Raw genomic sequence first — 24,145 nt, 5'->3', positions numbered from 1 at the left:
GGAGGTTGCTGTGAGCTGTGTGACGCCACGGCACTCTACCCGAGGGCCATAAAGTAAGACTCTGTCTCTACAAAAAAAAAAAAAAAAAGAAGCTACCACAATTTAAGTATAAAATTTCCATATGTATCAAAATTTTTTTGTTCTTTTTTTTTAAAAGGTAGAGATGCTTTGTTAATTGTAGCTAAAACAATTCTTAATCATAAAATTTCTGAAATTCTTATAATTTTTACCCACAATTATCAGAAGTTGTTTACTAACTTAACTTTGTTTGAAGTGTGATTTTTTCTTCTCTCCCCAACCTCTTGCAAAAAAAGTGAGTTTCTGCTAATGAATTGAGCAGACATCTAATATTTTATATATGCCTTTTAAGCTGTGTAATGTAGTATTTGAATACTTGATAATGTGTTTTATTATGTAATGGATAAAATGGTGATGTGTATAATGTTATTCAACCATATATTTATACTGTCTGGGAGTGTGTAGTTAATAGTTCTGTGGAAGAAACAATTTGTCAGTGTTCACCAGCATGTAAAAACTTAGTGTTAAAGCTTAAACATCTAAATAAATAATGAAATGCATTTGTCATCATCTAGCAGAGTGGATAAAAAAAAAACTATAAGCTTCCCAATGAAGAAACGTTCACATGTCTTACTTCCTGTCTTAGCTCCAGAGCCTGTAAAGGTGAACCCACTGGGGCTAGCTGGGGGAGAGGAAGAAAGTTTGTTCCAGAAGGAACTGTCTGAGGGATCATTAAGAATTTCTGTGCAAGGACATAGGAAGAATCATCATTGTTGAAACATTTGTTCATATTTTCTAGGTCTGAGGAAAGAACAAGGTGCATATAAATGCTAAACAAGCACTGGCTTTTGACATAAGCCAGCAGTAAGACAATTGCAAGTCATCAACACCAGACTCCCTCACTACAGCTTTAATTGGGCAACAGACTGATCTAACAATATTCCTCCTGAGAGACCAACTATGGACTGCTATACATTTGAGTGTCTTCATGCCTCTGATTTACCTTCTGGAACCTAGTTGTAATACATTTCAACATTCATTTCCACCCCTGAGTATGGATTACATGTGATACGCAGGAATAAATCTCCATTCCTACGTTTATAGATCCTCATTTTTCAAGTGGATAACTTAAGAGACCATCAGAAATGGAATTCTCTAAGTATTTTATTGTGCAACCTAGCTTTTTGAGCTAGTATACAATAGTTATAGTCTATTACATAATAAAGTTGCTTTTTTTGAACTTCAAAAAAAAAAAAAAAAAAACTATAAGCTGCTTACAAGAAACTCACCTTACTCATAAAGACACATATTGACTGAAAGTAAAGGGATAAAAAAATATATTCCATGCAAATGGAAACCAACATTGAGCAAGGGTAGCTATACTTATATCAGATAAAACAGACTTTGAATCAAAAACAGTAAAAAAAAACAAAGTAGTCCATCATACAACAAGAAAAAGATCAATTCATCAAGAGACTATAACAGGGCAGCGCCTGTGGCTCAGTGAGTAGGGCGGCGGCCCCATATGCCGAGGGTGGCGGGTTCAAACCCAGCCCCGGCAACTGCAACAAAAAAATAGCCGGGCGTTGTGGCAGGCGCCTGTAGTCCCAGCTGCTCGGGAGGCTGAGGCAAGAGAATCGCGTAAGCCCAAGAGTTAGAGGTTGCTGTGAGCCGTGTGACGCCACGGCACTCTACCCGAGGGCAGTACGGGTACTGTCTCTACAAAAAAAAAAAAAAAAAGAGAGAGACTATAACAATGCTAAATAGATATACACCCAAACTCAGAGCACTCAGATTTTCAAAACAAATATTACTGGACTTAAAAAGACAGACAGTAATGCAATAATAGTGGGAGACTTCAGCACCTTATTCATAGCGCTAGGCATATCAAGAAAGAAAATCAACAAAGAAACATTAGACTTAAATTGGACTAGACTGAATGGATTTAGAGAACACAGCACCCGACAACTACAGAATATATTATACATTCTTTTCAACAGCACACGGAACATTGTCCAAGACAGACCACATAATAGGCCACAAAATTAGTCCTTACAATTTTTTTTTTTTTTTGAGACAGAGTCTCACTTTATTGTTGCCAGTAGAGTGCCATGGTGTCATAGCTCACAGCAACCTCAAACTCTTGGGCTTAAATGATCCTCTTGCCTCAGCCTCCCCAGTAGCTGGGACTATAGGTGCCTGCCACAACATCTGGCTATTTTTAGAGATGGGGGTCTCACTCTTTTTCAGGCTGGTCTTGAACTCCTGAGCTTAGGCAATCCACCCACCTCAGCCTCCCAGAATGCTAGGATTATAGGAGTGAGCCACCGAGTCCAGCTCCTAGTCCTCATAAATTTTTAAAAATTCAAGTCATAACAAGTATATTCTCAGATCATAGTAGAATAAAGCTAAACATCAATACAAAGAGGAACTTCAGAAACTATACAAATACACAGAAGTTAAACAACACGCTCCTGACTAATAAAGAAATTAAAATGGAAACTTTAAAAAAATTGATGAATGAAAATGGAAACACAACATACCATAACCTGTGTGATACAGAAAAAGTAGTGTAACTACTTGTATCATTAAATGCCTACATCAAAAAAGTAGAAAGATTACAAATTAATGACCTAATGTCACATCTCAAGGAATTAGAAAGAAAAAGAACAAACTAAACTCAAAGTTAGCAGAAGAAAACAAATAACAAACATCAGAGAAGAACTAAATGAAATAAAGACCAAAAACACAATACAAAGGATGAACAAAACTAAAGTTGGTTCTTTGAAAGTTAAGCAAAATTGACAAACCACTAGGTAGACTAACCAAGAATAGAGAGAAAAGATGCAAATAAACAGAATCATAAATGAAAAAGCAAACAGTACAACTGATACCACAGACATACAAAAGATCATTAGAGAGTATCATGAACAGCTACAAGCTCATGAACCAGAAAATTTAGAGGAAATTCCTGCAGGTTTTCTAAGATTGAACAAGGAAGACTTTCGAACAGTTAATAAACAGTGAGATTGAATTAGCAATAACTGCTCCCCCCCAAAAAAAGCCCAGGAACTGATGGATTTACAGCTGAATTCTACCAAACATACAAAGAAAATCTAATACCAATCCTCCTGAAATTGTTCCAAAAAATTAAGGAAGGAATTCTCCCCAACTTATTCTATGAGGCCAGTATCACCCTGATACAATAACCAGACAAGGATACAATCCAATAGCACATCAAAAAGATAATACACCACCAAGTGGGTTTTATACCAGGGACATAACAATGGGTCAACATACACAAATCAATAAATGTGATTACATAAACAGAATTAAGGACAAAAGGTCATACGATTACCTCAATAGATACAGAAAAAGTATTTGATAAAATTCAGCATCACTTCATGATAAAAATTCTTAACAAACTAGGCATAGAAGGCATATGCCAAAATAAAAATAAAGGCCATATATAAGAAACCCACAGTCAACATCCTATTTAACAGAGAAAAGTTGAGAGCACTTCGTCTGAGAGGTGGAACAATACAAAGATGCCCATTTTCACACACTTACTTAACACAGTACTGGAAGTCCTCACCTGGTAATCAGGCAAGAGAGAGAAAAAAAAAGGCATCCAAATTAGAAAAGAGGAAGTTAAATTATCCCTGTCCACTGATCATATAATCTTATATATAGAAAACCTTAGAGAGTCCACCAAAAAAAACCTAAGTTTTGATAAATGAATTTGTTTTGGGATTCAGTTTTTGGCTGGGGCTGGGTTTGAACCCGCCATCTTTGGCATATGGGGCTGGCACCCTACCCCTTTGAGCCATAGGTGCCACACTGTTTTGGGATTCAAAAGCAATATACAAAAATCAGTAGTATTTCTATACATCAACAACCATCTAGTCAGGAACCAAATCCAGAAAGCAATCCCATCTACAACCTCTACAACAGAAAATACTTAGGAATACCATATATTTGATCATGGAGGTGAAAGATCTCTACAAGGAAAACTATAAACTACTGATGAAAGAAATTGTAATTACACAAACAAAAACATCCCATGAATCTGAAGAATATCGTTAAAATGATCAGACTGCCCAAAACAATCTACAGGTTCAATGCAATCCCTATCAAAATACCAATATTATTTTTCAGAGTTAGAAAAAATAATTTTAAAGTTCATATGAAACCAAAAAAAGAGCCTGAATAGCCAAAGCAATTTTGAGCAAAAGGACCAAAGCTGGGGCATCACATAACCTGGCTTCAATTTATATTATAGGATAGATACATTCATCAATGGAACAGAAGAAAGAACCCAGAACTAGGCTCGGTTCCTGTAGCTCAGCAGCTAGAGTGTCAGCCACATATACTGGAGCTGACAGGTTCAAATCCAGCCTGACCCTGCCAAACAACAATGACAACTACAACCAAAAATAGCTGGACATTGTGGTAGGTGCTTGTAGTCCCAGCTACTTGGGAGGCTGAGGCAAGAGAAGCTTAAGCCCCAGAGTCTGAGGTTACTGTGAGCTGTGACACCACAGCACTTGCAACAGGGTGACAGCTTGAGGCTCTGTCGCAAAAAAAAAGAAAGAAAGAAAAATCTTTAAAAGATAGAACCCAGAAATAGTCACATTCTTACAGCAAACTGATTTTTTGACCAAGAAACAATAACATACACTGGAGAAAGGACACTCTTTTCAGTAAATGTTGCTGGAAAACTGGATTGCTATATACGGAAAAATGAAACTTTTATCATAAAGAGAGGCCTATATCTCTCACCATATAAAAATCAATCCAAAATTGATTAAAGAATGGAACATAATACCTAAAACTGTAAAAATGGCCCGGCACCCAGAGCTCAGTGAGTAGGGCACCTGCCACATACACCAAGGCTGGCAGGTTCAAGGTTAGCGGGTTCAAGACCAGCCCAGGCCCGCTAAACAACTGCAACCAAAAAATAGCTAGGCGTTGTGGCGGGTGCCTGTAGTCCCAGCTACTTGGGAGGCTGAGGCAAGAGAATAGCTTGAGCCCAAGAGTTTGAGGTTGCTGTGAGGGCGACATAGTGAGACTCTGTCTCAAACAAAAATAGAGAGGCCCAGCACCTGTAGCTCAAGCGGCTAGGACACCAGCCACATACACCAGAGCTGGCAGGTTTGAATCTAGCCTGGGCCTGCCAAACAACAAGGACAACTACAACCAAAAAATAGCCAGGTGTTGTAGTGGGCACCTGTAGTCCCAGCTACTTGGGAGGCTGAGGCAAGAGAATCGCTTAAGCGCAAGAGCTTGAGGTTGCTGTGAGCTGTGATGCCATAGAACTCTACCCAGAGTGACAGCTTGAGACTCTGCCTCAAAAAAAAGAGAGAGAGAGAGAGAACTGAGAGAGGAGACCAGGCCGACAGCAGGCCTGGAGAGGAGAAAGATGGCTAATATCAGTCAAAAGCTTTAAAGTTGTTCATACTCAATAACTTAGTAAGTCCAGTATGTTCAAAAGGACATTTTTAAAATTAAAACTTAGGGGGCGCCCGCCCCATATACCGAGGGTGGCAGGTTCAGACCCAGCCCCCACCAAACTGCAACCAAGAAATAGCCGGGTGTTGTGGCGGGCGCCTGTAGTCCCGGCTACTCAGGGGGCTGAGGCAAGAGAGTCGCTTAAGCCCAGGAGTTGGAGGTTGCTGTGAGCTGTGTGAGGCCACGGCACTCTACTGAGGGCCATAAAGTGAGACTCTATCTCTACAAAAATAAATAAATAAATAAATAAATAAATAAATAAATAAAATTAAAATTTAGAAACAGGGCGGTGCCTGTGGCTCAGTGAGTAGGGTGCTGGCCCCATATACTGAGGGTGGCGGGTTTGAACCTGGCCCTGGCCTGTAACAACAACAAAAAAATAGCTGGGCATGTGGTGGGTGCCTGTAGTCCCAGCTACTCAGAAGGCTGAGGCAAGAGAATTGCTTAAGCCCAGGAGTTGGAGATTGCTGTGAGCTGTGATGCCACAGCACTCTATCAAAGGTGACAAAGTGAGACTGTCTAAAAAAAAAAAAAGAACTTAGAAATAATCCAAAGTACAAATAACTAGGAAATAGTAAATAAATTATAGCATGTATGTCACATACGATGAAATGTTATGAAACTATTTTAAAAATCATGGTTTTGGCTATGTGTAGAGGTTCATTCCTATTTTTCTAGCACTTTGGGAGGCTGAGGCAGGAGGACTGCTTGAGGCCAGGAGTTCAAGACTAGCCTGGCGAAAAGCAAGACATCATTTCCATGATCATATTAATGTACACAGCTATGATTTAATGAAAATTAAAAAAAAGAAAAAAAAAATAGAAAAATTAGCCAGGGTTGTAACTACTTGGGAGGTTGAGGCAGGATGATTGCTTAACCCCAGGAGTCTAAGGTTACAGTAAGCTATGATGATGCCACTACACCCTAGCCTGGGCAACAGAGTGAGAACCTGTCTCAAAAAAAAAAAAAGAAAAGGAGAAAGAATCTACGGGAACGAAACGCTTAGCCTTAGTCACAGACTTCCATGGTCTTAATGTAAATTTATGAGGAATATTTGAGAACCCCGGCTCCAACAAGTCTTCGACCCCACCAGGATTTATAATTCATTGATTCTGCCGCCTTTTTGCTGACACACTTTTTGTTTCCTTCCTAATCCATTTTAGATTTCACAGACCATTTTCTTTTGGTCTCTTCCCCTCTCCTTCATACTCGCTTGTTAACTAATTTGGTTAAATCTGTCTTTCCTCTTTAATACCCGCACTCAGAGCTCCTGAAAGTGCCCGGAGAAAAACAGAACCATGAAAAAAAAAGTGAACAAGAATTAAAAGATGAAGAAATGGATTTATTTACCAAATACTATTCAGAATGGAAAGGTGGTAGAAAAAGCACAAATGAATTCTATAAGACCATTCCCCGGTTTTATTATAGGCTGCCAGCTGAAGATGAAGTCTTACTACAGAAATTAAGAGAAGAATCCAGAGCTGTCTTCCTACAAAGGAAAAGCAGAGAACTATTAGATAATGAAGAATTACAGAACTTATGGTTTTTGCTGGACAAACATCAGACACCACCTATGATTGGAGAGGAAGCAATGATCAATTATGAAAATTTTTTGAAGGTTGGTGAAAAGGCTGGACCAAAGTGCAAGCAATTTTTCACAGCAAAAGTCTTTGCTAAACTCCTTCATACAGATTCATATGGAAGAATTTCCATCATGCAGTTCTTTAATTATGTTATGAGAAAAGTTTGGCTTCATCAAACAAGAATAGGACTCAGTTTATATGATGTTGCCGGGCAAGGGTACCTTCGAGAATCTGATTTAGAAAACTACATATTGGAACTTATCCCTACTTTGCCACAATTAGATGGGCTGGAAAAATCCTTTTACTCCTTTTATGTGTGTACGGCAGTTAGGAAGTTCTTCTTCTTTTTAGACCCTCTAAGAACAGGGAAGATAAAAATTCAAGATATTTTAGCATGCAGCTTCCTAGATGATTTATTGGAGCTAAGGGATGAAGAACTGTCCAAGGAAAGTCAAGAAACAAATTGGTTTTCTGCTCCGTCTGCCCTAAGGGTTTATGGGCAGTATTTGAATCTTGATAAGGATCACAATGGCATGCTCAGTAAAGAAGAGCTCTCCCGCTACGGAACAGCAACCATGACCAATGTTTTCTTAGACCGTGTTTTCCAGGAGTGTCTCACTTATGATGGAGAAATGGACTATAAGACTTACCTGGACTTTGTTCTTGCATTAGAAAACAGAAAGGAACCTGCAGCTCTGCAATATATTTTCAAACTACTTGATATTGAGAACAAAGGCTATCTGAATGTCTTTTCCCTTAATTATTTCTTTAGGATTTATTTTCACTAAATACAGGCCATACAAGAACTAATGAAAATCCATGGACAAGATCCTGTTTCATTTCAAGATGTGAAGGATGAAATCTTTGACATGGTAAAACCTAAGGATCCTTTGAAAATCTCTCTTCAGGATTTAATCAACAGTAATCAAGGAGACACAGTCACCACCATTCTAATTGATCTAAATGGCTTCTGGACTTATGAAAACAGGGAAGCTCTTGTTGCAAATGACAGTGAAAACTCTGGAGACCTTGACGATACATGATCTCTGAAAGACTAGACTGTCTTCATTATGATATGCTTGGATGCTGCTTACAAAACCTTTGAAGCAGAATCCTTAAAAATGGTCTAAATAAAATACTTCCTATGTCTAGAGAAAAAAAAAAAAAAAGAAAAGAAAAGGAAAGAACGAACGAAAATAAAGGATCTGAGGAGGGGAGGGAGGGAGGAGAAAAGAAAAGAAAAAGAGAGAAAGGAGAGATGAAGGAAGGAAAGAGGGAAGGAAGAAAAGAAAAGAAAAGGAAGAAAGAAAGATTGATTCAAGCAAGAGTGACCCCCCATCTCTAAAAATAGCCAAGTGTTGTGGCAGGCACCTGTAGTCCCAGCTACTTGGAAGGCTGAGGCAAAAGGATCTCTCTTTTTTCTTTTTTTTTTGAGACAGAGTCTCAAGCTGTCACCCTTGGTAGCTGTGGCGTCACAGCTCACAGCAACCTCAAACTCTTGGGCTTAAGTGATTCTCTTGCCTCAGCCTCCCAAGTAGCTGGGACTACAGGTGCCCGCCATAACGCCTGGCTATTTTTTGGTTATAGTTGTCATCGTTGTTTGGCAGTCCCGAGCTGGATTCTTTTTTTTTTGGTAGAGACAGCGTTTCACTTTATTGCCCTCCGTAGAGTGCCGTGGCGTCACACAGCTCACAGCAACCTCCAACTCCTGGGCTTAGGTGATTCTCCCGCCTCAGCCTCCTGAGTAGCTGGGACTACAGGCGCCCGCCACAACACCCGGCTATTTTTTTGTTGCAGTTTGGCTGGGGCTGGGTTTGAACCCGCCACCCTCAGTATATGGGGCCGGCACCCTGCTCACTGAGCCACAGGCTCCGGGCTGGATTCTAACCAGCCAGCTCCGGTGTATGTGCCTGGCGCCCTAGACGCTTGAGCCACAGGCACTGAGCCAAGAGGATCTCTTTGAGCTCAAGAATTTGAGGTTGATGGAATGAGCACATTGTACCCCATGATTGCATTATTGTACACAGCTATGATTTAATAAAAAAAAAAAAAAGAATTTGAGGTTGCTGTGAGGAATTATGCCATAGCATTCAATCCTAGGGTGAGTGAGTGAGACTCTGTCTCAAAAAAAAGAAAAAAACAAAACAAAACAGAAATACATATTCAGCATGAGTCCTATTCTGCAAAACAAAACCCCCAAAAGATAAATATGTATATAAAAATAATTATCCTAAGGGAGATATAATACCAAAAGGTTAAAAGGTAACTTATCTTTGAATATGATAGATGTTTCCTTTTTTTCCTTATGTGTATTTTCTTTCCTTGATAGAATAAAAGAATAAACACATGTAACTTTTATTTATTTATTTATTTATTTTTGTAGAGACAGAGTCTCACTTTCTGGCCTCGGTAGAGTGCCGTGGCCTCACACAGCTCACAGCAACCTCCAACTCCTGGGCTTAAGCGATTCTCCTGCCTCAGCCTCCCGAGTAGCTGGGACTACAGGCGCCCGCCACAACGCCCGGCTATTTTTTGGTTGCAGTTTGGCCGGGGCCGGGTTTGAACCCGCCACCCTCGGTATATGGGGCCGGTGCCTTACTGACTGAGCCGCAGGCGCCACCCAACACATGTAACTTTTATAATTTGAAAAATTATTTTTTAAAAAATCATTTGATGGTCATCAAAATTATTGCCATAATATAATTCTGTTTAATGTGTATTTGTTTCCAGGAGTCAGGACAAGATGTCTCTGGGTCTTTTCTAAAGAGACAACAGGATGGCTGACACGAACTAACCTTAAATGACCACTGCTTAATAAGGAGAACTAACATCTAACATCTCTGAATAAATTATGAGAGTGAAAAACATTGACAAGGGAGAGAATCCTATAAAATTCATACTTATATTCTACTTGTTCCAGTACTACCATTAACGAGAATTTCTACTTGATTATCTTTTACTAGTGTTGGTAAAAACAAGGAAGACAAAAATATAATTAAAACAGAAAATGTAAAATGAGAACAGAAATACCTTGTGAGCCAAGTGGAAGAGCAGGCGGTTTTGGAGCCGGCTTTTAGAAGCTGAAAAAAAAAATCCAAAGTGCTTAATAAAGAACTCAATAGTCTATGACACTTAGTCTCTTACAGGAGTGAAATGAGACCTAGATGACCTTCCCAGATCTTTACTTGTCGGATCCTACTATGTCTCTGCTATCTGGTCTCAACCTGCAGAAGCAACAACACTGTCAACCACAAGAGAAGTGTTCTGAGACTCTGCTCCTCCTCGCCACTTGCTCTCGCTCTGAGACTCTGCTCCTCCTCGCCACTTGCTCTCGCTCCGAGACTCTGCTCCTCCTCGCCACTTGCTCTCGCTCCGAGACTCTGCTCCTCCTCGCCACTTGCTCTCGCTCCGAGACTCTGCTCCTCCTCGCCACTTGCTCTCGCTCCGAGACTCTGCTCCTCCTCGCCACTTGCTCTCGCTCCGAGACTCTGCTCCTCCTCGCCACTTGCTCTCGCTCTGAGACTCTGCTCCTCCTCGCCACTTGTTCTCGCTCTGAGACTCTGTTCTTCCTCACTACTTGTTCTATCTGATTCAGTTATTGTGACCCACAGCACAACACTCCACACAAACAGTTATAGTAGAAACCCATCTCTATATTGTTCTTATAATGAACCACATACTAGTAGTAGTTATGGTCATCTCAATATGTGTATTAATCTATTCCCATTCAGATGTTTTTCCTAGCGTCCTTTGTGAATTTCTTCAGAAATCTCCTTCTCCAAAATTATGCTGCCATATGTTCCTTACAGTATCCCAGTTTCTATTCCATAGATTTTCTAGCATGATAATGTGCCACACTGAAACAAGTAGCCACGCTAAAGGTTAACAGCATTCAAGCACCAAATCTTCTTTGCACTCTTTGAACATTTTCCAATTCTAGACTCCCAATTCTACATCTCTTTTATAGAAATATGTCACACTTTAATGTATAAAAAAGAAAAAAATACAGAAATAGTGTTAGCTATCTTGATCACTTTTTATTAATATATGTCATATTATTCTAAGCACAGATAAAAGTGTAGAAATATGAAATAAAGTTAAGAAACTTAAAGGATCTTATAGCTAAATTAGGAAAAACAATACTAGTACATATGAAACAATTTGGGTATAAATCAAGATGGGTTTCAAGTTTCATATCTGCCATTAATCTGATCTGGAATATGCATTAATTCTACCTGTAATACATTCTTCCCTGAAAATTTCCTAACATTCTGTTCTTTGCATTTCCTTGTATTTAACTTACTCATATTCTAATTATCCTTTACCTTTTTGCCCATGTTTCCCCCCCTTTTTTTTTGGGAGACAGAGTCTCACTTTGTCGCCCTCAGTAGAGTACAGTGGTGTCACAGTTCACAGCAACCTCAAACTCTTGGGCTTAAGCGATTCTCTTGCCTCAGCCACCCAAGTAGCTGGGACTAACAGGCGCCCGCCACAATGCCCCATTTTAGAGACGATGTCTCGCTCTGGCTCAGGCTGGTCTCCAACTGGTGAGGTCAGGCAATCCACCCACGTCAGCCTCCCAGAGTGCTAGGATTACAGGTATAAGCCACCATGCCCGGCCTCATGTTTCCCTTTTAACCTACTCTTATTGGCAAATTTAAGTATAATTCTCCTGAGATGACAGTCATGACAAGTACAAGAGCAAAAGGGAAGATGTCTGGATTCTTTAAGCTGAAATTATGGGGCTTCTCACTTAGAAACAGGAAAAGTAACTATAACATTCACAACCATAAAAGCTTGAATAACTATACCTAAGTACTACCAATAGTGTGAGTATCCTACTGTGGTGGAGCTTAAGAAAGATACCTTGCCTGCTCTTTTTCTTCTCATTCTTCTGCTTTTTAGCTGTAGTTTAGGGGTGAGAGCAGGATTAGTTCTCTCACTCTCTTTCCTTTTAAGAGTCCTGGTCTTGCTATGTGGCCCAGGGAGAGTGTAGTGGCTATTCACAGGCATGATCATACAGCACAATAACCTCAAACTCTTTGGCTCAACTGATCATCCTGCCTCAGCCTCTCAGGTAGCTGGGAATCATAGGCATACCCCAATATGCTTGGCAACATAAAGTTGCTCAAAAACAATATTCTTTTAAGAGTAAATCTATTTTGGGTGGTGCCTGTGGCTCAGCGAGTAGGATGCCCCATGTACCGAGGGTGGCGGGTTCAAACCTGGCCCCAGACAAACTGCAATAAAAAATAGCCAGGCGGTGTGGCGGGCACCTGTAGTCCCAGCTACTCAGGAGGCTGAGGCAAGAGAATTGCCTAAGCCCAAGAGCTGGAGGTTGCTTTGAGCTGTGATACCACGACACTCTACCGAGGGTGACAAAGTGAGACTCTGTCTCTAAAAAAAAATAAATAAATAAAAAGAAAAAGGAATACATTTTAAATTTCCAAAATGACTCTTACTACGAGTGAAGAATCTCAGATGCGCGTATGAAGAGAGTCCATTTTACCTTTAAATCCAGCTGCTTCGGCTTGTTTATACATCCCAAGAAAGAAGTAGGTACAAGCTAAGTTCACCCAGACTTCAGGATTACAATTTTCCTCTTTTGTTGCATTTTCATATTCCTGAAATATATATTAAGAAGTGATCTCATTTTGGCGGTAAAGCAACCTGTGGACCATTATTCTATGTTAGTATATGAGTTTTTAGGGCTGCACCTGTGGCTCAGTGACTAGTATGCCAGCCCCACATATGGAGGGTGGCAGGTTCGAACCTGGCCCTGGCCAAACTGCAGCAAAAAGCAGGGCATTGTGGCGGGCGCCTATAATCCCATCTACTTAGGAGGCTGAGACAAGAGAATCGCCTAAGCCCAAGAGCTGGAGGTTGCTGTGAGCTGTGAAGCCACGGCATGCTACCAAGGGCAACAAAGTAAGACTCTCTAAAAAAAAAAAAAAAAAAAGAATATGAGTTTTTAGTAAGATTGAGACATTTCACATTGAAGGACTCCTCAACCATTCTCTACTTAGAAAGGTTAAATATTCCCTGCAGGGCTGCTGTACATATGCTGTCCATATAACCTCACATTTGTTTCTCCCTGCAACCCATATCAGTGTAAATAGGGAGGAAAGTAATTGAAATATTTTATTTTTGCTAACTTAAAAAAGACATACAAAAGATACCTTTTAAGAAATACATAGGTTTGGGCCAGGACAGGTGACTCATGCCTGTAATCCTAGCACTCTGGGAGACCAAGGCAGTAGGACCCCTTGATCTCAGGAGTTCAAGACCAGCCTGAGCAAGAGGCTATCTCTACTAAAAATAGAAAAAAATTATCCGGGCATTGTTGGTGGGCACCAGCTACTTGGGAGGCTAAGGCAGGAGGATCACTTCAATCCAGGAGTTTAAGGTTGCTGTGAACTAAGGCTGACCCTGTACTCTAGCTTGAGGTGACAGAGTAAGACTCAGTCTCACTAAAAAAAAAAAGGCGGCACCTGTGGCTCAAAGAAGTAGAGCGCTGGCCCCATATGCTGGAGGTGGCAGGTCCAAATCCAGCCCCAGCCAAAAACTGAAGAACAAAAAAAGAAATTCATAGGTTGAATTGACTTAAAATCTGACTTAAAATCTTAAATCTTAACATACTACAAATTTCATTTTATTCTAAAAGCTTTCTAGCTTTATTGGGCTTTATATTATTTTAAAGTATTTTTTTTCCTGCCATGGATATTTTCTGAGATTCATTTTGTTAACTCCGTTTTCTATATACTCTTACTTTTTATAAGTCTTTCCCATATGGCTTTGTTTCTTTTTCTTACTACATCTGGTTATTCTTTCTTTCCTCTTATACCTTTCACAAATACTACCAGCCTCTATTCTGTCCTATTCACATCTTCCTTTTTCCTTCACCAACTTTGTTCCTTTTATTCTTCATCTCACCTTCTCATTATCTGTCCCTGAATATTTTCATTTTAGTTATGCAAGTTTTCAAATTCCCTTAGATTAAATTTGGGAGTAAGAATATGTGGGAAATGTTTAAGCAATTTCATTTATGAGTTAGAAATCTCTTGACATAAGGCATCTATAATTTTATTTAGATCCATAATCAAATTCATTAATCATTGCAGATGGGAAGAATTTACAATGGCCAAGAAAAACAATTTGCAAAACAATTATGCTTGCAAAAATATAAAGATAATACAATCTTTCTTGCATCTAAAGTTAACCCCAAAAGATAAAAGTCTTTCGAGAAAAGATTCATGAAACTTTTTATCAAGATGACTTATTTTTTCTCTTCTGAAAATATACTTAAGAAATACTAATGCCGGCTTGGTGCCTGTAGCACAGTGGTTATGGCCTGGCCATGTACACTGAGGCTGGCAGGTTCGAGGCCAGCCTGGGCCAGATGGCAACAATGACAACTACAACAAAAAAATAGCTGGGCACTGTAGTCCCAGCTACTTGGGAAGCTGGGGCAAGAGAATCACTTAAGCCCAGGAATTTGAGGTTGCTGTGAGCTGTGATGCCATGGTACTCTACTGAGGGTGACATAGTAAGACAGTGTCTCAAAAAAAAAAAGAAAAGAATTCCTAATGCCAATATGTTATAGAATCTCATAGTATACATGTAAAAGTAAAAAGTAAACAAGATACACACTGGGTGTGGTGACTCATGCCTATAATCTCAACACTTTAAGAGGCTGAGGCCAGAGGATTACTTGAGCTTAGGAATTCAAGACTTGCTCAGGAAACATAGCAGGGCCCCATCACTAAAAAAATTTTAAAAATTTGCCAAGGAAGATGGCCTGAGCCTGCAGTCCTAGCTACTTGGAATGCTGAGGTCAGAGGATCAGAGTCTAGAAGTTCAAGGTTACAATGAGCTGTGATCATGCCACTGTACTCCAGCTTGAGTGACAGAGCAAGACTTTGTCTCTTCAAAAATAAAAAAATAAATTTAAAGAAAGAGGCTGGGTACAGTGGTTCATGTCTCTAATCCCAGCACTTTGGGAGGCCAAGGTGGAAAGATTACTTGAGGCCAAGAGTTTGAGTCCAGCCTAGGCAAAACAGTGAGACCTTATATCTATAAAAAATAAGAAAAATTAGCCAGGTATGGTGGTGAGCACCTGTAGTCCCAGCTACTCAGGATGTTGAGGCAGAAGAATTGCTTGAGCCCAGGAGTTCAAGGTTGCTATGAGCTGTGTTTGTGCCACTGTACTCTAGCCTGGAAGATGATGTGAGACACTGTCTCTATTAAAAAAGAAAAAGATACATACATAGTATTCACCCATAATGAATACATTCTAAGAACCCCAGTTGGATATCTGAAACCATGAATAGTACTGAACCCCATATATACTGTTTTTTTACTATATGTACATACATATGAAAAGGTTAATTTATAAATTAAAATAGAAAAATGATAACACTATGCTGTAGTAAAAGTTACACAAATATGCTCTTTCTCATCCTCTTCCTCTCTCTCAAAAAAAATCTTATTGTGCAAGAGGGACTTTACCTAACAATTACAATCAGTGTAACCTGGCTTATTGTACCCTCAATGAATGCCCAACAATAAAAAAAAAAAAAAAAAATCCTATTGCATTGTCCTTACCAATAGGACCATGGTTAGAAACCAGAGAAAGGTAACTGAAACTGAAAGCGATACCTCAGATGAGGGGGAATGACTGTACTAGAACATAAACAGAAGATTTCTGATGCAACACAACAAAAAAGTGCCAGTGGCCTCCATTAACAAACAAGTAGAACTGGGGTAGGGCAACAGTGTGACTTTTTTCTTTTTAGTTTCCTTCTGCATTGTTTGAAATTTACCATGAGCATGTATTATCATAATACAAAGTTTAATAACATTTTAAATACTGATGTGTTAAAATTTTTTTCTTTTTACTAACCTCCAGAGCTCTCTTGTAGTCACCTAGGTGAAAAGCACAGTATCCAATCCACAAATTAGTATCCTCTTCTTGCTCCCCAACATGACGTTTGAACTTCAGGTTGAAAATTCATGGGGAAAAAAAATTAAAAGCTTTCAATAGTAAACTCTCTGTTTAAATACCAATGGGGGCAGGGAGGTCAGGGATGGTTTGTTTTTACATGTCCTTGACCCCTACCCATCGGTTTGTGACTGTTAAAAAAAAAAATGCTATCTTAAGTACTTGGTGAACAATAGGCAATCTAAGAATATGAAAAAGATAATACACAATTTAATTAAACATTTACCTGTAGGACTTAGTACAATTATCTTCTAATTGTCACAAAATATATATTTTCAAACATGTCATGCTTGTTTTTCTTATCTTTCTCAAGGAATTATTTGAGTTATCTAAGAAATCTGGATGATATGTAAGGAATATAAGAATCATGTAAAATATTTAAAGCCAAATAATCAAAGGTCAGAAAGGTTGAATAATGAACTCAAAGGTGGTAATAGGGACATGAAGTAATACCTGACTTTAAAGCCCATGTTTTCTTTTCTTTTTTTTTTTTTTTTTTGTAGAGACAGAGTCTCACTTTATGGTCCTTGGTAGAGTGCCGTGGCCTCACACAGCTCACAGCAACCTCCAACTCGTGGGCTTAAGTGATTCTCTTGCCTCAGCCTCCCGAGTAGCTGGGACTACAGGCGCCTGCCACAACACCCAGCTATTTTTTGGTTGCAGTTTGGCCAGGGCCGGGTTTGAACCCGCCACCCTCAGTATATGGGGCCAGCGCCCCACCAACTGAGCCACAGGCGCCGCCCTAAAGCCCAGGTTTTCAACCTGCATACTCTACTGCATTCGACCTCACACTTAAATCAGGTCCCATTAAGACACATATATTTATTATTAGGGTGTAGCTTTTCACTTAGGACAAACCATTACATTTTTCTATTACTCTTATATAGGCTAACTTCCCAGAACTAAAAGAGTTAAGGATGTTCATAAACCTGGCCTTATTTACATCCACTATGAATAAGCATTTATGAGTTTCTCAGTCCTACTATGAAGGACTGAGACCTTGAAAGAATTATCTTCTCATTAATTTTGAATTATCATGGTAAAAGATGAGATTGTTTTCACTCTATGGGGTAATAAATCAAATAGTTAGCCAATAAATACAAAGCATCACTACAGAACTTTAGGTACTCTAGTCATTACAAGATAAAGACATCCCTGTGATACTTTCTTTTCTGGAATAAGAATCTAATCCTGGCTTGGTGCCTGTAGCACAGTGGTTATGGCACTAGCCACATACACTGAGGGTGGTAAGTTTGAACCCAGCCCGGTCCAGCTAAAACAATGATGACAACTGCAACAAAAAACAGGGGGGTGTTGTGGTGGGCACCTGTAGTCCCAGCTACTTGGGAGGCTGAGGCAAGAGAATCGCTTGAACCCAAGAGTTTGAGGTTGCTGTGAGCTGGGACACCACAGCACCCTACCGAGGGTGACATAGTGAAATTCTGTCTCAAAAACAAAAACAAATCTAATCCTTTAGTTAACTCCATAACATTAGAAATCCTCCTCTCACCAAATGCAGTGAATTAGAGTATAAAGGCTTAAGTACAGAGAAATTCTTTTTTTTTTTTTTTTTGTAGAGACAGAGTCTCACTTTATGGCCCTTGGTAGGGTGCCGTGGCCTCACACAGCTCACAGCAACCTCCAACTCCTGGGCTCAAGCGATTCTCTTGCCTCAGCCTCCCGAGTAGCTGGGACTACAGGCGCCCGCCACAATGCCCGGCTATTTTTTGGTTGCAGTTCAGCCAAGGCCGGGTTTGAACCCGCCACCCTCGGTACATGGGGCCGGCGCCTTACCTACTGAGCCACAGGCGCCGCCCAAGTACAGAGAAATTCTTATTTGAAGTCTCCCTGAATTTGCCCCAGGAATTCCCTGGAGCCACAGGAGAGCTCACAAGATTTTCTCACACCACACCACCCCTAGGAAGTTCCCATTCTCTGATAGCGTGGTACTCTATTTTTTTTTTTTTTTGTAGAGACAGAGTCTCACTTTACCGCCCTTGGTAGAGTGACGTCACAGGACTCACAGCAACCTGTATCTCTTGGGCTTACGCGATTCTCATGCCTCAGCCTCCTGAGCAGCTGGGACTACAGGCGCCCGCCACAATGCCCAGCTATTTTTTGGTTGCAGTTTGGCCGGGGCTGGGTTTGAACCCGCCACCCTCAGCATATGGGGCCAGCGCTCTACTCACTGACCCACAGGCGCCACCCATGGTAATCTAACTAGCTACCTAAGAATATAAACATAAAGCAGAGCCTTCCTAACAATCTAAAGGCTGCCTGCCTGGGATTAAGCAATAAGGAAAATGTGGTCATTGCCTTAAAGAGAGGAAAAAAGAGACTGACAAAAAATAGATATAGGGCGGCGCCTGTGGCTCAATGGAGTAGGGCGCTGGCTCGCCCCATATGCCAGAGGTGGCGGGTTCAAACCCAGCCCTGGCCAAAAACTGCAAAAAAAAAAAAATATACAGAAGCACTCAATCCACTGATTTCCAGAGCCAGAGGCCCTTCCAAGTCAAATCCCTCCCCGTAAAAATGACACCAAAAAAGCTAAATAATGTGTTTACCAGAGCATTAGTAAGAAACATAGGATCATACATGGAAAACTAAAAAGTATATGTAAAGCTAATTAAAACAATTACAGTATTATCGATAGACTCAGAATAATATGGATAGAGGAGCATTTTGGAGAAATGACTGTGGCACAACACAATTAGATCATGCTATCCAAACTCTTCATTCTTTGGTGTACCCCTTTGCCCTTCTATAACATGTGCTTTCTACAAAGCAATTTCTCAGAATGCAGTATCTTTGGACCATTTACATTGGAAGCACTTAAACCATTTGCCTAAAATGCAGATCCCTGAGCACTACTGCAGACCTAAATTGGAATAGGGATAAATCATAAGAGGAATAAATAATAGGAAGTCATAAACCAGTCAGGGGTTGGGATAAACTAACTGAACTGACCCTTCATTTTATTTATTTTTTTATTTTTGCAGACAGAGTCTCACTATGTTGCCCTCGGTAGAGTGGCAAGGCACAGCTCACAGCAACCTCAAACTCTTGGGCTTAAGCGATTCTCTTGCCTTAGCCTCCTGAGCAGCTGGGACTACAGGCGCCGGCCACAATGCCCAGCTATTTTTTTTTTCAGTTACAGTTGTCATTGTTGTTTAGCAGGCCCGGGAGGGTTCCAACCCACCAGCCTCGGTGTATGTGGCAGGCGCACAACTCACTGAGCTACGGGCGCAGTCTGACCCTCCATATTTTGGGGTTGTATTCACTATTAGTAGTACTATAGACAATCAAAAGTACCCCTCAAGAAATAAGGGGTTTTAGGGCAGCACCCGTAGCTCAGTAGGTAGGGTGCTGGTCACATACACCGAGACTGGCAGACCCAGCCTGGGCCTGCTAAACAACAATGACAACTTTAACAGCAACAACAACAACAACAAGAAAAATAGCCAGGCGTTATGGTGGGGCCTGTAGTCTCAGCTACTTAGGAGACTGGGGCAAGAGAATCACAAGAGTTTGAGGTTGCTGTGAGCTGTGACGCCATGGCATTCTACTGAGGGTGACTCTGTCTCCAAAAGAAAATGGGGGCCGGCGCCTATGGCTCAAAGGAGTAGGGCACCAGCCCCATATACCGGAGGTGGTGGATTCAAATCCAGCCCCGGCCAAAAACTGCAAAAAAAAAAAAAAAAAGGCTCGGCGCCTGTAGCTCAGCTGCTAGGGCGACAGTGACATACACAGGAGCTGGCGGATTTGAATCCAGCCATGGCCTGCCTAACAACAATGACAACTACAACCAAAAAATAGCATTGTGGAGGGCACCTGTAGTCCCAGCTACTTGGGAGGCTGAGGCAAGAGAATCACCTAAGCCCAAGAGTTTGAGGTTGCTGTGAGCTATAACACCATGGCACTCTACCGCAGGGTGACAGCTTGAGACTCTGTCTCAAAAAAAAAAAGAAAGAAAGAAAAAAAGGTGTTTTTTTTTTTTTAAGCTCATCTGGAATCTGTATCTGACTAGATTTATAGGGATATCTATGAAGAAGCCCCAGAATGCACCCACCTGTTCCAAAAGCATAGCAACAAGCATTCACCTAAGCATTCATCTATACTCTGTAGTCACCTTCTGTAAAGTAAACTTCTTTGGACATTACCTCCAATAGGGTAATGGCTCCAGTGAAATCTCGTTGTGAAAGTAGCTCCTCCAGCTTTGGAATCTTCCTACCTTTCTTCTTTCTTTTGTCAGTGTGCTGTATGTCCCCGCCTACAGCAGGTTTGGCCCTTGAAAGCATCTGTGAAAGAAACAACAAAGACAGCTGTATCCTCCAATTCTCAATATCAATTTTTAAACTGAGAGCGACAGCTCTACGATTTACCAGTCAAATCCTTAACAGTGAACCCCAGGGAAGCCTATTCAAACTCTTTCAGTAAGACATTTTACTAAAAGGGTCATCACTCTGTAATTGAGCTGAACCAAATAGCTACTCCGATTCAACAGGAGATGCTCACGCACAGCTTTTTTAATCTCAGCCTCCCCTCGCTCTACTTTCTACCGCACACTCAGCTCAGATGAGAAAAACCAAAGAAGCAGGAGGGGAAAAACCATCGACGTATTTACAGCTGCATCCCTATCTCCTGCGGGAACGCGGGGAGGGCGGGAGAAACGCCCTCTGCTGACACACCTAGACTTTCCCCAGACGTGTGCTAGGAAGCTCCAATCGCCAGTGCCAGGATCTATTCAAAGTTCCCCAGAGCTACTAACCATCTTGGCTGTTGGTCCTTTACGCCCCTTCCACAGACAGACAGCAAAGGCCGGGCCTCAGCGCGTCGGTGCATCAACGCAGCGCTCTCCGTCTCCACGGCAACCCCGCCGGGCGGCTGGTCCTTCCTGCAGAAGGGCTCGTCGGAGAACCCGCGCCTTCCGCTTCTCGGTTCCGTTCCGCTTCCGCCACGGAAGAGTGGACGTTCCTCTTTAGAGCGAAGGTCTTCGTTCTTTTTTTTTTTTTTTTTGTAGAGACAGAGTCTCACTTTATGGCCCTCGGAAGAGTGCCGTGGCATCCCACAGCTCACAGCAACCTCCAACTCCTGGGCTTAAGTGATTCTCCTGCCTCAGCCTCCCGAGTAGCTGGGACTACAGGCACCTGCCACAACGCCCGGCTATTTTTTGGTTGCAGTTTGGCCGGGGCCGGGTTTGAACCCGCCACCCTCGGTATATGGGGCTGGCACCCTACCGACTGAGCCACAGGCGCCGCCCAGAGGGGGGGGTCTTCGTTCTTTATGCTGTGAGCAAAAGTTTGCTTGTCTATTTATGAATTTAATTTAGGAAAAGACTAATTAGAATGGCATTGTTTTTCGGTGTTAGTTTCCTTGAACGTGATTTTCAAGGATCACTTCCGTTTGGGACCTCCTTGGGTTCCATAGCAATGCCTGGTGCTGTCTTGCTGGATTTCGGTCTCCAGCTGATGCGGAAAACTTAGAAAATTTATGCTGAACCCAGGGAGCTGACGTTTGGAGACCGGAGTGCACCAAAATACACTCCCTTATTTCCACAGATACAGCTACAAACAATAAGGAGCTATGTAATAAATACTCGTTAACGGAGGACTTAATTTATCTATCTCACTACTTGAACTAAGTTAACATGGCTGCAAGGGACCCATTAAAATCAGAGTTGTGGAATGGTAGAGCTGAAAGAGACCTTAGAGGATATCAGTCAACCCTTCAGAATAAAAGACTTTAGAATTAACATCTTGTTGATTAACTAACAAATTGGGCAAAATCAGGCCATTCACCCAAGTGTGTGTTGGTAATCGTGGCATAGTTATATTATACAAAAAAGCTGGTTGCATGGATGAGAGGCAAAGCTGGAAATTGCGACTTCATTGCATTTGCACTACAGCAGCAGTTTGTCGGAGGAACTGGAAAGAACATCCATGTTGTAAGCATGGTTGAATGACTGTGTAAATTTATTTTAAAACATTGAATTATATACTTAAACAGTTGGATTATATTTATGTAATTGCATCTTAGTAAATCTTGTCTTATTTGTTTGTTTGTTTTAAAGATAATCCAACTCCTAGCTCAGAGAGAGATTTTCTGGAGTCTCTGTTTCTTCAATTATGCTCTGATGCACAGTGATACTGACTCCAGGTCCTTAGAAACCACTGTGGAAACTATGTCTCTGCTATGCACCAGGGCCATGAGTTGCTGAGGGAATTGAATGCCCAGACATTAAGACATTTTTGTATTTGTTGCTAGGGTAGATTTTCCTTAAGGGGGAAAAAAAAACTCATGAAAAGAACCCTCCACTCTCTGCTACAGAACCAAGATTATTCATAATCTCTATTTGAGTGTTGATAGTTTTCTTTCTTCCTTTTTTCACTAGCTTCACAGATATTCTACTATACCATAAATTTTGGAGGGGAGGGCGTCAACCTATCTCCCTCTCTTTCTCCCCATCTCTCCTTAAAAAAATTTTTTAAAAAGAGTGATTGCTCTTTTCAAAAAAAAGAAAGTTAAAAAAAAAAACAAATTTTATTGCACTCCCTCTTAGTAAGCTATATGGACTCATGGAGAGATGATGATTGATTCTAAGGAAGAACAATAATGACTGATTGATTAAGCAATTGAAAATATACTTCTTAAATACATTTTTCAAGCGGGGTGTGGTGGTTTGTGCCTGTAGTACCAGCTACTCAGGAGGGTGTGGCAGGAGGATCCTTTGAGCCTTGGAGTTTGTGACTGTAATGCACTATGATTGTGTCTGTGAGTAGGCACCACAGCCTGGGCAACATAGCAAGACCTTCTCTCTCTCTTAAAAACAATAAAAATAAGGGCAGCACCTGTGGCTCAAGGATTGGGGCGCTGGCCCCATATACCAGAGGTGGCAGGTTCAAACCTGGCCCTGGCCAAAAACTGCAACAACAACAAAAAAAATTAGTATTTTAAAATAATCTACTTTTTCTTTTATTACAAAAATACTTCATGTTCACTGTGGACATTTTGGAAGATACTCAATGTTAAAATCTGAGAATTAAAAGAAAATGTAAATGAAGACATTTTGGAAGATACTCAGTGTTAAAATCTGAGAATTAAAAGAAAATGTAAATGAAGAAAATGTAAACCATCTGTAAATGGATAACTAAGAAACAATAGCTATTAACATTTTGGTACTTTTAAAAAAGTGACTTAACAAGCGCTAAAGGGGGCGGCATCTGTGGCTCAGTGAGTAGGGCACCAGCCCCATATACCGAGGGTGGCGGGTTCGGACCCAGCTCCGGCCAAACTGCAACAGAAAAATGGCCGGGCGTTGTGGCGGGCGCCTGTAGTCCCAGCTACTCAGGAGGCTGAGGCAAGAGAATCGCATAAGCCCAAGAGTTAGAGGTTGCTGTGAGCCGTGTGACGCCACAGCACTCTACCTGAGGGCTGTACAGTGAGACTCTGTCTCTACAAAACAACAACAACAACAACAAAAAAAAAGCGCTAAAGGATAATATGTTGCGGCTGAACTACTAATAAGTTGTCAGACCTAGAAACCTGTATGTGATAATTGTTGAAGTTATGTGATGAGTACTTGAGAATTTATCATACTGTTGTATTTTTATACAGAAATTTTCCATAATCTAAATTTGGGGGGGGAGAGAAATATATTTGAAAACTTCCATATTCTTCTTTTGACTGAAATAAGTTAAAGACATGGGAGTCAATATTTATTTCAGTATAAAAGGTGACTTGCATTTATATCAGTTAAAACTAAGTGGGGCCTGGCACAGTAGATCATACCTGTAATCCCAGAACTTTGGGAAAGCAGAGGCAAGTTGACAGCTTGAGGTTAGGAGTTTGAGGCTTCAGCGAGCTATGTTCATGCCACTGTGCTCTAGCCTGGGAAATAGTGTGAAATCCTGTCTCAAAAAAGAACAACAGTGCGCACACACACAGCCCAAAAAGCAACAAACTAAAACCAGAGTGGCTTTGTCTGTGCAAGGATACTGTAAAAAATAATTTGGGGGAGCGGCACCTGTGGCTC

General features: G+C 40.9%; 2 protein-coding genes and 1 non-coding gene across 3 annotated transcripts in view; 2 read left to right on the top strand and 1 right to left on the bottom strand.

Moving 5' to 3' along the window:
* The window catches only part of IFT56 (intraflagellar transport 56), a 70,584-nt gene extending 49,608 nt beyond the window's left edge, over window positions 1-20,976 (bottom strand). The window contains exons 1-5 of the mRNA XM_053554008.1: window positions 20,882-20,976; window positions 20,274-20,411; window positions 16,015-16,107; window positions 12,622-12,736; window positions 10,143-10,192 (exon numbers count right to left, since the gene is read on the bottom strand). Coding sequence (XP_053409983.1) covers window positions 10,143-10,192; window positions 12,622-12,736; window positions 16,015-16,107; window positions 20,274-20,411; window positions 20,882-20,884 — 399 coding nt within the window. The 5' untranslated portion in view covers window positions 20,885-20,976. The remainder of the gene's footprint in view (window positions 1-10,142; window positions 10,193-12,621; window positions 12,737-16,014; window positions 16,108-20,273; window positions 20,412-20,881) is intronic.
* Window positions 623-748, top strand: LOC128560587 (small nucleolar RNA SNORD22). Its single transcript, XR_008373071.1, has one exon. It is a non-coding gene; the product is annotated as a small nucleolar RNA SNORD22 (small nucleolar RNA).
* LOC128560411 (serine/threonine-protein phosphatase 2A regulatory subunit B'' subunit gamma-like) lies at window positions 6,588-8,265 on the top strand. Its single transcript, XM_053554009.1, is given in 1 exon segment — window positions 6,588-8,265. A coding segment is annotated over 1 exon segment (1,290 nt). The 5' UTR covers window positions 6,588-6,865; the 3' UTR covers window positions 8,156-8,265.
* Window positions 20,977-24,145: the final 3,169 nt, after the last annotated feature.

This window comes from Nycticebus coucang, chromosome 11 (genome assembly GCF_027406575.1).
Source record: "Nycticebus coucang isolate mNycCou1 chromosome 11, mNycCou1.pri, whole genome shotgun sequence".
In the NCBI taxonomy this organism is placed as follows: domain Eukaryota; kingdom Metazoa; phylum Chordata; class Mammalia; order Primates; family Lorisidae; genus Nycticebus; species Nycticebus coucang.
The sequence above is the reverse complement of the archived record's forward strand: the minus strand, read 5'-3'. Positions and strand labels throughout refer to the sequence as shown.